Here is a 15,310-nt window from a genome sequence, read left to right as displayed (position 1 = left end):
GTCCCTGAATAAGTCTGGTCCAACTCATAGCCGAGGACATGCCTTAGACCTGGTATTCACCTCTATGGATGTTGGTGATCTGACATTAAAAAAAAGTGAAACTAAAGAAGTGCCATGGTCAGATCACTTCCTGGTGCAACTGGACTTCTCCGCAACCCTTCCCCTCTGCAGGGAGGTGGGACCAATTCGGATGGTCCGCCCCCGCCACTTAATGGATCCAAATGGTTTCCAGAGAGTGGTAGGGGATACTTTATCCCATGTTGATGGCCTTTCAGCCGATTCCCTGGTGGCCCGCTGGAATGTGGAGCTAACCAGGGCTATTGACTGTTTGGCTCCGAAGCGCCCTCTCCGGTTGCATGGAGCCCGGACAGCCCCGTGGTTTTCCCCGGAGCTGAGGGCGATGAAACAATCGTTGAGACGGCTAGAGCGCCGGTGGCAGAAAACCCATTCTGAATCCGACCGAACACAGGTTAGAGCTCAACGTCGAGCCTACCAAGTGGCGATAGCGACGGCGAAGAAGACTTTCTTCACCGCCTCTATTGCATCTGCGGAAAATAGCAGCAGGAGACTCTTTCAGGTGGTTCGGAATCTATCGGAGCCACCTTCGTCATCGGGGCCTGGTAGGGACCCCAAGATCTCCTGCAATGCGTTTGCAAAGTTTTTTGCAGATAAATTCGCTCAGATTCGGAAAGAGATAGACTCCACCGTGGGAGCAGGGCCAGGGCGGGAGAGTGCCAGAGTCCTGTCTAGTCCAGTTGCGTGGGATCAATTTCAGTCTGTTACCTCCGAGGATGTGGACAGGCTGCTTGGACGAGTGAAACCAACCACCTGTCTCCTTGATCCTTGCCCATCCTGGCTTATAAAAGCTAGCCGGGAGGGGCTGGGCGATGGGCTGCGCGGGGTGGTGAATGCTTCCCTCTGTGAGGGAGCCTTCCCAGCCCCGCTGAAAGAGGCGGTCATTAAACCGCTTCTTAAAAAAACATCTTTAGACCCGGCCAATATGGCCAACTATCGCCCAGTCTCAAATCTACCATTCTTGGGCAAGGTGATTGAGCAGGTGGTTGCTGAACAACTCCAGGCACGCCTGGAAGAAGCGGACCATTTGGATCCCTTCCAATCGGGATTCAGGCCTCACCATGGGACTGAAACCGCCTTGGTCGCGCTGGTCGATGATCTCCGGCGGGCTAGGGACAAAGGTGAGAGCTGTTTCCTAGTTCTGCTGGATCTCTCAGCGGCCTTTGACACCATCGACCATAACATCCTTCTAGACCGGCTAGAGGGGTTGGGAGCTGGAGGCACTGTTATACAGTGGTTCCGCTCCTTCCTCCTGGGCCGTGTTCAGAAAGTGGTGGTGGGGGATGAGTGTTCAGACCCCTGGGCTCTCACTTGTGGGGTGCCTGCCTCAGGGTTCTGTCCTCTCCCCCATGCTTTTTAATATCTATATGAAGCCGCTGGGAGAGATCATCAGGGGGTTTGGGCTGGGTGTTCATCAGTATGCGGATGATACCCAGCTCTACCTCTCTTTCAAATCAGAACCAGTGAAGGCCGTGAAGGTCCTGTGTGAGTGCCTGGAGGCGGTTGGAGGATGGATGGCGGCTAACAGATTGAGGTTGAATCCTGACAAGACAGAAGTACTGTTTTTGGGGGACAGGAGGAGGGCAGGTGTGGAGGATTCCCTGGTCCTGAATGGGGTAACTGTGCCCCTGAAGGACCAGGTGCGCAGCCTGGGAGTCATTTTGGACTCACAGCTGTCCATGGAAGCGCAGGTTAATTCTGTATCCAGGGCAGCTGTCTACCAGCTCCACCTGGTACGCAGGCTGAGACCCTACCTGCCCGCGGACTGTCTCACCAAAGTGGTGCATGCTCTGGTTATCTCCCGCTTGGACTACTGCAATGCGCTCTATGTGGGGCTGCCTTTGAAGGTGACCCGGAAACTGCAATTAATCCAAAATGCGGCAGCTAGACTGGTGACTGGGAGTGGCCGCCGAGACCACATAACACCGGTCCTGAGAGATCTGCATTGGCTCCCAGTACGTTTCCGAGCACAATTCAAAGTGTTGGTGCTGACCTTTAAAGCCCTAAACGGCCTCGGTCCTGTATACCTGAAGGAGCGTCTCCACCCCCATCATTCAGCCCGGACACTGAGATCCAGCGCCGATGGCCTTCTGTCGGTTCCCTCACTGCGAGAAGCAAAACTACAGGGAACCAGGCAGAGGGCCTTCTCGGTAGTGGCGCCCGCCCTGTGGAACGCCCTCCCATCACAGGTCAGGGAAATAAACAACTACCTGACATTCAGAAAAAACCTGAAGGCAGCCCTTTTTAGGGAAGTTTTTAATGTTTGATATTTTTGTATTTGGTTTCTGTTGGAAGCCGCCCAGAGTGGCTGGGGAAACCCAGCCAGATGGGCGGGGTACAAATAATAAATATTATTATTATTATTATTATAAGTCAAGATAATAACATGTTGGCTCTAAGAACCAGGTGGCAATAGTCACAAAGATCAGACAGACTTGCTTTGACAGATTTTCATAAGCTATGGAAAAGAAAGCACAGTAATTTCAAATCTCCCTTGTGCAATAAGCTATTCTGTTCCATTAACATTTTCTGCATTAAAAATGGCTTCTTGCAACCACAATAATAATTTTTCAAGTACTTGTGATGTTCATTTCTCAGTCTTACCATTGCTCTGAATCCCATTGTAAGGGAATATAAAAAACCAAGCGCTACAAACACAACCTACCTGGGGTTGACCCACTTCAAAATACAAACAGAAAGTGCATGTCATTGGTAAATCAAAAACTCCCCATCTATGGAGAGCTCCAAGCCTTTGCCCCAAAATGCTAACTTGCTTTGTGCATGAAGCTGTGTTCTTAAAAAAACAAAACACGGAGCAGCATTCAGAACATGCATTTAATCCCGCTTGCTTTATGAAATGGTGCAAACCTAATAATTCTATGCTTCAAAGGCATCTGATCAGTAAAAGATCAAGAGAACACAGCATAGAAAATTCTTGAGAGTCAGGATACAGAACTTTGCCATATGCCTTTTCCCGATTGGCATTCACAGGAAGGAAGTGAACAGGCTTGCTTCTCTCCCCAGCCATCTATTCCCTCCCTGGTTCCTGGAAGATGGTAGGATGTGAAGCTACAGAAGGTTAATGTGAAAGAGTGGATGCTAAGGCACACAGAGCCCTGATAAAGTCATGGAACGAATAACAGTGTTTTGCATCAGTCATTGGTTCTTGGTTATTTAAGATCAAGAGAAGAGGATGATGAGGTCAGATTGTCAAAATAGATAACATCTGAGCAGCATGTGGCCTATTCATCAACATGTGTATTGCACTTTGAGATAACATGACATAATGCTGTTTTACGCAAGATAAGGCTGAGAGTTGTGAAAAGAAAACAGCACTGTAACAACATATGCCAGAGAACAGGGAGACTGACACAGTATATTCTAAAGAATAATGCTCTCTGAAATTTGGTTTAGCATTCAGCACATTTAAAGCTATATGCTAATGTTGCACATACTATTTCTGGTTATAATAAAAAATTAAATACAGTTTCTCTAAAATCACACTACACAAAACAAGAGTATATTTCTAATGCATAAAGGAATATGAATAGCTTATGTTAAAGTTATTGGCATTGTGCATTTTTAAAACTCTGTTATTACCTTTCCTTGTAGCTTATAAAAATTTGATACAGGTTCTGGTCACTTTTGTTTACGATGGATTCATGAATATCCTGTGTTAAACTTCTGTGGATTTTCACCAAATCCTACAACAAAAACATCCTATAAAACTTCTACAATTATGTTTGATGCTGCCATGTAAAGCCACTGTTTTCATGTATACAGTAAAATTATACAATAAAATAATTCATAGATTAATTCATCCTAGACACCTTATAATTGAATTATATCTTTTGGATGAAAAAGATGGCACAATAAAGATATATTGAATATACATAGTTATATATCTACTCATTAAACTTAAAACGGCAAATGTTTAAGAAATGTAAAACACCTTCCCCTCTAGGTCAGAGACAGAATTTGTCTTAGTTCTATGGTAAAATTATAACATTTTAAGGCAACTAAACATGTTGGGCTGGTGCAGATCTGGGTTTAAGACTGCAGGCTACAAAAACTCTTCCCCATCCATCCTCATCCTCAAACACCCTTCATTTAAGTCCATTGTTGAATGAGAATAAATTTTATTATAGTTAAAATGAACCCAGGAAAAATCTAAGCTTCATTTCCCTAACTTAAAACCGGTTTCTTAAAACAGAATTTAATGAAAGATCAAGGTGCAAAGGATGGGATGTATTTGCACATGAAAAAGGGAAGGGAAGGGAAGCAATCACCTAGCCCAGTCTAGTCACTGGTTGGCATTATACCTGCTCCAGGTTTTAGAGTTAAAAGAATTAAAGATTCACACCCCACTACTTCAACAAAAAATCATTTGGCACATTACACTGGACAGCTTAATAGCATCATACTGACAAGCTAACTGAAATCTTAACGTCTTGCGCAAGAAACAGAAGGTGCTGAGACAAGCAGAGTGGAAAAGCAATAAACATTTCTATTTACAGAGTTTGTAGATACTACACATTTTCCAAGTGCACTCAGAAATATACAGGTATATATATTTGCAAAGCTCTCCAAGGCTGAAATAAGAGCCATCTAAAATAACCCCTCATCTTTCAAGAATTTACAGTCAAGTGCTCTTGTGGCCAGAGACATATTAGGGACGCAAAACAAGTAAAGGACCCCTGGGCAGTTAAGTCCAGTCAAAGGCGACTATGGGGTTGCGGCACTCGTCTCGCTTTCAGGCTGAGGGAGCCAGCGTTTATCCACAGACAGCTTTCTGGGTCATGTGGCCAGCATGACTAAACTGCTTCTGGTGCAACAGAACACCATTACAGAAGCCAAAGTGCAACGCTGGAAACGCTGTTTACCATCCCGCCACAGCGGTACCTATTTTTCTACTTGCACTGGCGTGCTTTCAAACTGCTAGGTTGACAGGAGCTGGGACAGAGCAACGGGAGCTCACCCCGTCATGGGGATTCGAACCGCCGACCTTCTGATCAGCAAGCCCAAGAAGTGCCCACATCCCTTGGACAGGCAAAACATGTGCAATATGCAGGACCAGATCTCTGTTCATAGCTATGGACTGTTGTTGTTGTTCAGTCGTTCAGTCGTGTCCGACTCTTCGTGACCCCATGGACCAGAGTACGCCAGGCACGCCTATCCTTCACTGCCTCTCGCAGTTTGGCCAAACTCATGTTAGTAGCTTCAAGAACACTGTCCAACCATCTCATCCTCTGTCGTCCCCTTCTCCTTGTGCCCTCCATCTTTCCCAACATCAGGGTCTTTTCTAGGGATTCTTCTCTTCTCATGAGGTGGCCAAAGTACTGGAGCCTCAACTTCAGGATCTGTCCTTCTAGTGAGTACTCAGGGCTGATTTCTTTGAGAATGGATAGGTTTGATCTTCTTGCAGTCCACGGGACTCTCAAGAGTCTCCTCCAGCACCATAATTCAAAAGCATCAATTCTACGGCGATCAGCCTTCTTTATGGTCCAGCTCTCACTTCCGTACATTACTACTGGGAAAACCATAGCTTTAACTATACGGACTTTTGTCGGCAAGGTGATGTCTTTGCTTTTTAAGATGCTGTCTAGGTTTGTCATTGCTTTTCTCCCAAGAAGCAGGCGTCTTCTGATTTCGTGACTGCTGTCACCATCTGCAGTGATCATGGAACCCAAGAAAGTGAAATCTCTCACTGCCTCCATTTCTTCCCCTTCTATTTGCCAGGAGGTGATGGGACCAGTGGCCATGATCTTAGTTTTTTTGATGTTGAGCTTCAGACCATATTTTGCGCTCTCTTCTTTCACCCTCATTAAAAGGTTCTTCAATTCTTCCTCACTTTCTGCCATCAAGGTAGTATCATCAGCATATCTGAGGTTGTTGATATTTTTTCCGGCAATCTTAATTCCAGTTGGGGATTCATCCAGTCCAGCCTTTCGCATGATGTATTCTGCATATAAGTTAAATAAGCAGGGAGACAATATACAGCCTTGTCGTACTCCTTTCCCAATTTTGAACCAATCAGTTGTTCCATATCCAGTTCTAACTGTAGCTTCTTGTCCCACATAGAGATTTCTCAGGAGGCAAATGAGGTGATCCGGCACTCCCATTTCTTTAAGAACTTGCCATAGTTTGCTGTGGTCGACACAGTCAAATGCTTTTGCATAATCAATGAAGCAGAAGTAGATGTTTTTCTGGAACTCTCTGGCTTTCTCCATAATCCAGCGCATGTTTGCAATTTGGTCTCTGGTTCCTCTGCCTCTTCGAAATCCAGCTTGCACTTCTGGGAGTTCTCGGTCCACATACTGCTTAAGCCTGCCTTGTAGAATTTTAAGCATAACCTTGCTAGCGTGTGAAATGAGTGCAATTGTGCGGTAGTTGGAGCATTCTTTGGCACTGCCCTTCTTTGGGATTGGGATGTAGACTGATCTTCTCCAATCCTCTGGCCACTGCTGAGTTTTCCAAACTTGCTGGCATATTGAGTGCAGCACCTTAACAGCATCCTCTTAAAATTTTAAATAGTTCAGCTGGAATATCATCACTTCCACTGGCCTTGTTGTTAGCAAGGCTTTCTAAGGCCCATTTGACTTCACTCTCCAGGATGTCTGGCTCAAGGTCAGCAACCACATTTCCTGGGGTGTATGAGACCTCCATATCTTTCTGGTATAATTCCTCTGTGTATTCTTGCCACCTCTTCTTGATGTCTTCTGCTTCTGTTACGTCCTTTCCACTTTTGTCCTTAATTGTGGTAATCTTTGTACGAAATGTTCCTTTCATATCTCCAATTTTCTTGAATAAATCTCTGGTTTTTCCCATTCTGTTATTTTCCTCTATTTCTTTGCATTGCTCGTTTAGAAAGGCCCTCTTGTCTCTCCTTGCTATTCTTTGGAAATCTGCATTCAATTTCCTGTATCTTTCACGATCTCCTTCGCATTTTGCTTGTCTTCTCTCCCCCGCTATTTGTAAGGCCTCATTGGTCAGCCACTTTGCTTTCTTGCATTTCTTTTTCATTGGGATAGTTTTCGTTGCTGTCTCCTGTATAATGTTACGAGCCTCCATCCACAGTTCTTCAGGTACTCTATCCACCAAATCTAAATCCTTGAACCTGTTCTTCACTTCAACTGTGTATTCATAAGGAATTTGATTTAGATTGAATCTTACTGGCCCAGTGGTTTTTCCTACTTTCTTCAGTTTAAGCTGGAATTTTGCTATAAGAAGCTGATGATCTGAGCCACAGTCAGCTCCAGGTCTTGTTTTTGCTGAGTGTATAGAGCTTCTCCATCTTTGGCTGCAGAGAATATAATCAATCTGATTTCGATGTTGCCCATCTGGTGATGTCCATGTGTAGAGTCGTCTCTTGTGTTGTTGGAAAAGAGTGTTTGTGATGACCAGCTTGTTCTCTTGACAGAACTCTATTAGCTTTTGCCCTGCTTCATTTTGATCTCCAAGGCCAAACTTGCCAGTTGTTCCTTTTATCTCTTGACTTCCTACTTTAGCATTCCAATCCCCTATAATGAGAAGAACATCCTTCTTTGGTGTCATTTCTATAAGGTGTTGTAAGTCTTCATAGAATTGATCAATTTCGGTTTCTTCAGCACTGGTAGTTGGTGCATAAACTTGGATTACTGTGATGTTAAAAGGACTGCCTTGGATTCGTATCGAGATCATTCTATCATTTTTGAAGTTGCATCCCAGTACAGCTTTCGCCACTCTTTTGTTGACTATGAGGGCCACTCCATTTCTTTTACGGGATTCCTGCCCACAGTAGTAGATATGATAGTCATCCGAACTGAATTCGCCCAATCCTGTCCATTTTAGTTCACTGATGCCTAGGATGTCAATGTTTATTCTTGCCATCTCATTTTTTACCACATCCAGCTTACCAAGGTTCATGGTTCTTACATTCCAGGTTCCTATGCAATACTTTTCTTTACAGCATTGGACTTTCCTTTCGCTTTCAGGCATATCCGCAACTGAGCGTCCTTTCGGCTTTGGCCCAGCCGCTTCATCAGCTCTGGATCTACTTGTACTTGTCCTCCGCTCTTCCCCAGTAGCAAGTTGGACGCCTTCCGACCTGAGGGGCTCATCTTCCAGCGTCATATCTTTTATATGCCTGTTGTCTTTGTCCATGGAGTTTTCTTGGCAGGGATACTGGAGCGGCTTGCCAGTTCCTTCTCCAGGTGGATCACGTTTGGTCCAAACTCTCCGCTATGACCTGTCCATCTTGACCTGTCCATAGCTTGCCTGAGTAATTCAAGCCCCTTCGCCACGACAAGGCAGTGATCCATGAAGGGGAGCTATGGACTACCAAACATCAAAAGGAACATCAGCTACCCCGCCCTCTGCCCGCTGCTGTGAGAAACATGATGGAAAGGGTATTTCTAGGACTAATGTGAAACTGTAAAGCCCCCTTGATTTTTTTGGTTATTGGATGCTGGATGTTACTAATGGCTCCTACGTTTTTAGGAAATTCTTTTTGCACTTCTAGGTTTTGAAATGTCTTGTTTTCTTTGTTGTAAGCTACTTTGAGCACGATTTTTTTTTGGCATGGAAAAGTGGCATACAAATAAAATGAATGAATGAATCAGGTGATGATCACAGAGCTGCTCTGAATTATCTTTACACACACTTCACACACCAAGCAGTTGAGTTTACAGTACCCCAAGTACACTGGCTCCTCATTTCATGCGTTTATAGTTGCCTAAATCAGTGTTCTTCAACTTTGGGTCTCCAGGTGTGAGTGGACTACAACTCCCAACATCCTTGACCATTGAGATAAACTGGCAGTAGATCATGGGTGTTGTATCTATCCACATCTGGGGACCCAAGCTGGTGCCCACCTTTCTGTATGTTGTTACCTAAGCACATCTACCTATTAAATGAGGAAACCAAAAGGAAGCCTCCTTGTATATCATATCTATCTCTACCCTAACAATATTCTCAAACAGTATCTTGTAGACTTCCACCTAACAGAGGACAACAAACAAAGCATTCCAAGACATTACATACGGGAATGTTGATGAATACTGTCTCAAATTCTGATGTGGTCAGAAACCTTTTCAGGGGAACCATAAAAAACTGTAAAAGAAAAATGAACACATATTGCATTAAAATATTGTGCCAATGACTACAAAGGACATTTCTGAATATGTGATTCCTATTCAGAGAGGGCAAGGGTAACAATGACCCCCCTGCCTATATTAAACACCAGCTGACTGGAGCCTTGCATACCCTACATAATAATGGGTATAAACCAGTGCCGGCCAAACTTCTGGTAGCCAAGGAACACTCCCCTCCCCCTTAATTAAATTTGGAAGCATGTTTCATTCCTCAGGATGAACGGGCTAATTTTTGGAGCATGCATTGTAAGAATTACACATCTGCGATGAAGTTAATCATCTGTGTTTTTGCATAAGACACTGCTCTCAATGTGCCTTCCCACTTGAAAAAGGTAACGCATGCAGAAATGAGCACAAGTCATTTGGCTATGTCTCTGCAATAAGAATGACTGAATGACCATCCACAAAAGAGACTGCAGCATCATAGGAAAGCTGAACAAAAGTTTCCCTGGTGAAAATTTCAGGGAGGAAAGATGAGCCAAATTTGTTTCAAGGTATGAAGTAGTGAACATTTGATGTTCCAATGTTCCCTTTCTTTTTGCATATACGTGCTGGTAACAGAAACAGTAGTGAAAGCAGAATTCCTTTTGATGGTCATCAGCTCGCCTCCAATATTCTCTGAACATTACACTACATCACAATTTCCAAAAGTGCTGAGCCACCATTTATTTACACATTCCCTGGGCATTTGGCAAGCTGACTGAAAAGAGGCAAGTCCAGAACAGTAGGTCCCACAAAGATAGGATGGGAAGCCTCCGATTGTCTGGGCACATTTAATTTCAAGGGCCTTTGAATTACTTAATTCATTTACTTCTAAAGGTACACAGTTTGGAAATTAAAATTAGACGGGCCAACTGACTATATTTACAAGCCAAACATATAGTTACTTGTTTAAAAGGGGTAACCACGTGACTGTTCCCCCTCTCTCCCCCAGCTGAGAATGCTGCTGTAGTTTCTGTTATTGCTCTTAAAATTGCAAAGCTGTTTTGGAATTTAATCTTCAGTATATCCAAGAGCAGAGTTTTGAAACATGCTAGTCTCTCTGCCAGTAGCAGCCAATGAGGCTATGCAAGTGCGGCACCATGGCTCTCCTGGCTTCCCAACACAACAGGTAGTCTGCTGAGAATCTTTCTGCCACATGCTGCACTGGGTATAACAAGAAAACAATGAACAGGGTGGTGATACAATGACTACTGCAATCGACACAATATAATATCACCAAGGCAACTATCTGTAAACAAACAATAAATTTCCATAAAAATGGCAAAAGTAGTTTCTTTCCTAAATAGGTTTTATCTTAAACAATTGCAAACGCAGTAAATAAAGAGCTCACTTGTAATATATCAGTGGTTCAGTGCTCAAAATATCACAAAACTTGAGATATACCACTGGTTCAGTGCTCAGACATTGTTCCGGTAATCCGACGTTTCATCGCTAAAGAGCTTAGTCATCGAGCTTTGTAGTAAATAAAATACAAGAGAAGACAATATGTAAACGACTCAAAACATGTCCCCATCTGCATGTTTCAATTGGGAGGAGCATAGAAAGAGGGTTAACAAACTGAAGGACATTTTCTTCTTTCTATGAGCACTGAACCACTGATCTATTACAAGTGACCTCTTTATTTACATTATTTGCTATTGTTTAAGATAAAAACTATTTAGGGAAGAAACTACTTTTGCCATTTTTATGGACGTGTATTGTTTGCGTGGCGCTGTGGTCTAAACCACTGAGCCTAGGGCTTACCAATTGGAAGGTCAGTGGTTTGAATCCCCATGACGGGGTGAGCTTCTGTTGCTGGGTCCCAGCTCCTGCCAACATAGCAGTTCGAAAGCACCTCAAAGTGCAAGTAGATAAAATAGGTACCGCTTCTGGCGGGAAGGTAAACGGCGTTTCCGTGCACTGCTCTGGTTCGCCAGAAGCAACTTAGTCATACTGGCCACATGCTGGACAAACACCGGCTCCCTCGGCCTATAGAGCGAGATGAGCGCGCAACCCCAGAGTCATCCGTGACTGGACCTAACGGTCAGGGGTACCTTTACCTTTACCTTTACCTTTATTGTTTGTTTACAGATAGTTGCCTTGGTCGATTGCATGCTTCACTGAGCCAAGCTCATGGCACCTCACCCCTCACCTCTCTCTCTCAGTATGTGCCAGCAGCCCATTGTGTTGGGAAGCTGGGAGAGTAATGGTGATCTACCCACCTCACTTTCTTTGCACTCCCCAGCTGGAATGGTGCTCCTGATTGTTTTGCCAGGTCACTTTACCTTTTCAATGGATTCCAATGTTTCTGTGTATTTCTCTTCGGTTTGTTTTATTTCAGAAAGGCAGCAGCTTCTTATATCGTTTTCAGGACATTTCTGCCAAGCCAACAAGAAGTTATTTGTAGACGTGAAACATGTTGATTTCAGGACACTTTCCTATTACAACATATTGCTTTGAAAGCTGTCAGAATTTATTATCAATTGGCAACAAAATATTTTCAGATTTATTATTTGGGCTGCAGGGGACATATGTGCTGAGCTAGCTCAGTTGGTAGAATTTCAGGGTTGTGGGTTTGAGCCCCCAAAGGTTCCTGCACTGCAGGGGGTTGGACTACACATTCCTTGTAGTCCCTTTCCAACTCTACAATTCTATTATTTTCCATAGGTTGTTGGCCAGCCTTCTCCAACCTCATGCCTTGGACTAGAACTCCCCATCAACCCCAGCCATCATAGCCAATAGCTGGTGGAAGTGGCAGACTCAAAAAAAAACTCTTGCAACTTCTTTCTTCCACCAAACCTCTGCATGAAAGGGCTTGGGGCTTCAATGTGTCTGCAGACATCACAAACTTTGAATTTCTTGGCATTCTTACTCTCACCAGTGTATAAGAATTTGAAGCTAGCTCTTCTAATTTTTTTGTTTTTAATCCCAGTTTTCATTTTAAAAAAGATCAGAAGAGGTAGCTTCAAATTCTCATACACTGGTGAGAGTTGGGGTCCAAAATGCCAAAGAGCACCAACATGTGGAAAACTGCAGTAGGCAGAGAATAGAAATATGAGAGGCTCCTGCCACAGTAGGTGCAGCTAGACAAATGGGGCAGCCCATAGAGCTGGGGTCCTCTTGCCATATATATTTCACACAATATGCCCTATCCCATTATTACTATAACTGACTATTGTAACTGGAGTTAGGTAAAGGAACTGTAATGTTTGAGTGAGGAGGGGCCCTGGAACTCTTCCCACCTGTCAAAGCTAGCATATAAATAACAGACAAGAAGCTGAAACAGAGGAAGTACTCAAAGTCTGCTGCTTGTTTTCTAGATAGATGACATGTAGCAGGTGGTTACGGATGAAAGGGTCTTCTCACTGGTGACACTATAATTGTGGAATGCCCCAGTTCAGCCAGCTCAACTAGTGGTTATGACGTTGTCATTTCAGCAACCCCCTTTTTTTCCCCAGGTCTTCTAAATCTGTTTCAGTCCTTAATCATTATTTTTGCCTCCATTTATTCTGTTCTCTGCTATGCTGCATCAGATGTTATGGTCTGCTATTCTATTTTTACTTTAGTTGTATTCTGCCCATGTGACTTATTGCCATGGGGCGGCCTATACATTAAAATATAATATAATAACAAATAAAATAATTAAGCAACTACAATTTTTTTAAAGAAAGAAAGGAACCCCATCCCAAAACTATAAGAAGACAACAGCATAGTCTTAGCAGAAAGAATATTCAAAATAAGAATGTCAAATATTTATTCATATTGATCTGGATTTATTTACCCCTCTGTTTTATCAAACAATAAAGCAACCAGACACTGCGATCATCATCTGAGGCCCTTCTTCATGTGCCACCTCCACGAGAAGTCTGGAGGGTGGCGACACAAGAATGGCCCTTTTCTGCAGTGGCTGGTGGAATGCTCTCCCCAGAGAGGCTTGCCTTGCACCTTCATTACATAGCTTTAGGCACCAGGCAAAAACATTCCTCTTCTCCCTGGCTAATTAAACAAACTACAGCCTTTTAAACGGTGATGGGGGCTATTGTTTTTGTTTGTTACTGTGCTATGTATTTTTGTGTTTCTATATTGTAAACCGCTCTGTGAATCCTCGGATGAAGGGTGGTATAGAAAAATTTGTAAATAAACAAAGTGTTGAACCATACTGGCTGGTGTGCTGCTTCAGCTTTCATCAGGTCTTCATAGACTTCGCCACCTTCGTCGTCCCCATAAACACAATCATAAAGGTCTTCATCTTCATCTACACCACTTTCGCTAGAACACAAAGCGGAAGGAGAAAAGACAGCAAAATTAAGAACATTAACAACAGAATTTGAAGAACATTTGGGCCTTTTAAAATTATAGATGCACTGGGATGTAGAACAAGTCTTGACCCTTTTGGAAGGTTCTGATATTTCTGGAGGAAGACAAGGAGGGCAGAGCAACATAACCTGCCCCCCTTGTCCTCCTCTGGAATCTTCCACTTCCATTGAGATCAGGGGTGGCTAACCTTTTTTGGGCCACAGGGATCTCTGATCCAGCTTCCAAAGGCCACATGTCAAAATGGACATGGCCAAATTGTTAAAAACCTGGTATGGTTGTGGTTTTTTTGTTTTTGCTTTTAATGTCACATTTTGGTCCTGACGGGGTCACCAGAAACTTTTGCCATCACAATGGGGGGCCCTGCAGGAATGATTGGAAGGAAATTCAATTAAATGGATAAATTTAGGGGTCATAAAAGGACACAAAATAAACTCTTGGCAGCACAGTACCTATGGGAGTAGTCAGTAAAAATATATATATGAAAAATTAAAATGGATAAATGGGGCGGGGCTTGAGGGACCACAAAACCTCTTGAGGGGGCTGTATGCAGTTGACAGGCAGCAGAATCTAATTAGATGTTTCGCAGACACATGTACAACACGGTATATTTTGTTCGTTGGTCAAAACAGTTCCATTTTCTTCTTTACATAACTGATGCTGTAGAGTCCACAAATGTACAACCTACTCTATTAAATCTGGAAGGCCTTTGTAAATGTCTTCATCATTCACACTCTCTTCTGTAGGAAACGGCCTATGGAGACAAAATATAAAAGTAGAAAAAATTGTCACAAACCTGAATGTTCACCTTTCCCTAGATGTGCAAGAAATAATGCGTGTGCACAGACACACAAATGTGTTTACCAAATATAGTGTGAGGCTGCACTACCAGCCTGCATGCATTCATGTATCTGAAAGGTTTCATATTTCTACCAACCGTTTTCTAGCATATACAGGACAATTTCAGATATTTCTCACCTTTTGCCCTTTGAAATCAGTTTCCAATCCTAGTTAAGTGGGGACTCTTACTAAGTTTAACCACAGTTAACATTGCTACCAATGCAATGCTTGATCTGCATTACGGATACAAGTAAGGCATTTACTCCAGCTAAGTGTGTGATCCTGCAGTCCACTCCCAACCCCTTAACCACAGTTAAGAGAAGCCTCATTTATCATTTAACTGTAACTCATCTGCTAGATGGAGAAAGATTTCACAGATGTTACTCGAGTTATCGGCCACAATAAAAGTTAAAAACAGAATCTACAACTACATTGTACCTTATTCCGGTGACTAATGCAATAGGGGTGCGGGAAAGCTTGGATAATGTTTCTATAACCTGCAGAAAGAATTGAAAACATTTGTTTAGTTACAGAAATAAAAACCATATGCCATAATCAAAATGCCATAAAATAATGAGCGTGAATGGCTAACATTCGTGCTATCATTGGTTGGAATGGGAATGAGTTAGGGAAAATGAGAATTGGACTGTTACTGTAAATTTTAGCAAGAAGCACACAAAAAAGTCAACTTAAAAATTTAATCGATATTTAAAGTAAAGCAACATTAAATCCAGTTTATACAATGGCAGAACATAAGGACAAAATAGTCAAAATAGTTGAGGAAGAAAACATTTCTCTTCTACCTTGTCACCAAAAGGGGGAACTGTAGGACAAGCCACCGCTTCAGTCCAACCAGGTCTCTCAGTAAACATATTCCAGAAACACACAGCAAAACTAACAGTATATTCCAGCTTAGTTTAAAAAAAAAAATTAAGACATGAACTCTAAGAATAGAATGCAAGGAATCA

General features: G+C 43.0%; 1 protein-coding gene across 6 annotated transcripts in view; it reads right to left on the bottom strand.

Moving 5' to 3' along the window:
* The window catches only part of VAV3 (vav guanine nucleotide exchange factor 3), a 154,945-nt gene that overhangs the window by 86,984 nt on the left and 52,651 nt on the right, over nucleotides 1-15,310 (bottom strand). For all 6 annotated transcript variants that reach the window (XR_004426799.1, XR_004426800.1, XM_033151475.1 and 3 more), the window contains exons 3-8: nucleotides 14,781-14,839; nucleotides 14,191-14,256; nucleotides 13,349-13,457; nucleotides 11,474-11,566; nucleotides 9,097-9,165; nucleotides 3,676-3,779 (exon numbers count right to left, since the gene is read on the bottom strand). Coding sequence is in view for 4 of the 6 variants with exons in the window: in XM_033151475.1 (XP_033007366.1) it covers nucleotides 3,676-3,779; nucleotides 9,097-9,165; nucleotides 11,474-11,566; nucleotides 13,349-13,457; nucleotides 14,191-14,256; nucleotides 14,781-14,839 (500 nt within the window). In the remaining 2 variants the exon portion in view is untranslated. The remainder of the gene's footprint in view (nucleotides 1-3,675; nucleotides 3,780-9,096; nucleotides 9,166-11,473; nucleotides 11,567-13,348; nucleotides 13,458-14,190; nucleotides 14,257-14,780; nucleotides 14,840-15,310) is intronic.

This window comes from Lacerta agilis, chromosome 6, assembly GCF_009819535.1.
Source record: "Lacerta agilis isolate rLacAgi1 chromosome 6, rLacAgi1.pri, whole genome shotgun sequence".
Lineage (NCBI taxonomy): Eukaryota > Metazoa > Chordata > Lepidosauria > Squamata > Lacertidae > Lacerta > Lacerta agilis.
This window is presented reverse-complemented; position numbering and strand designations above follow the sequence as displayed.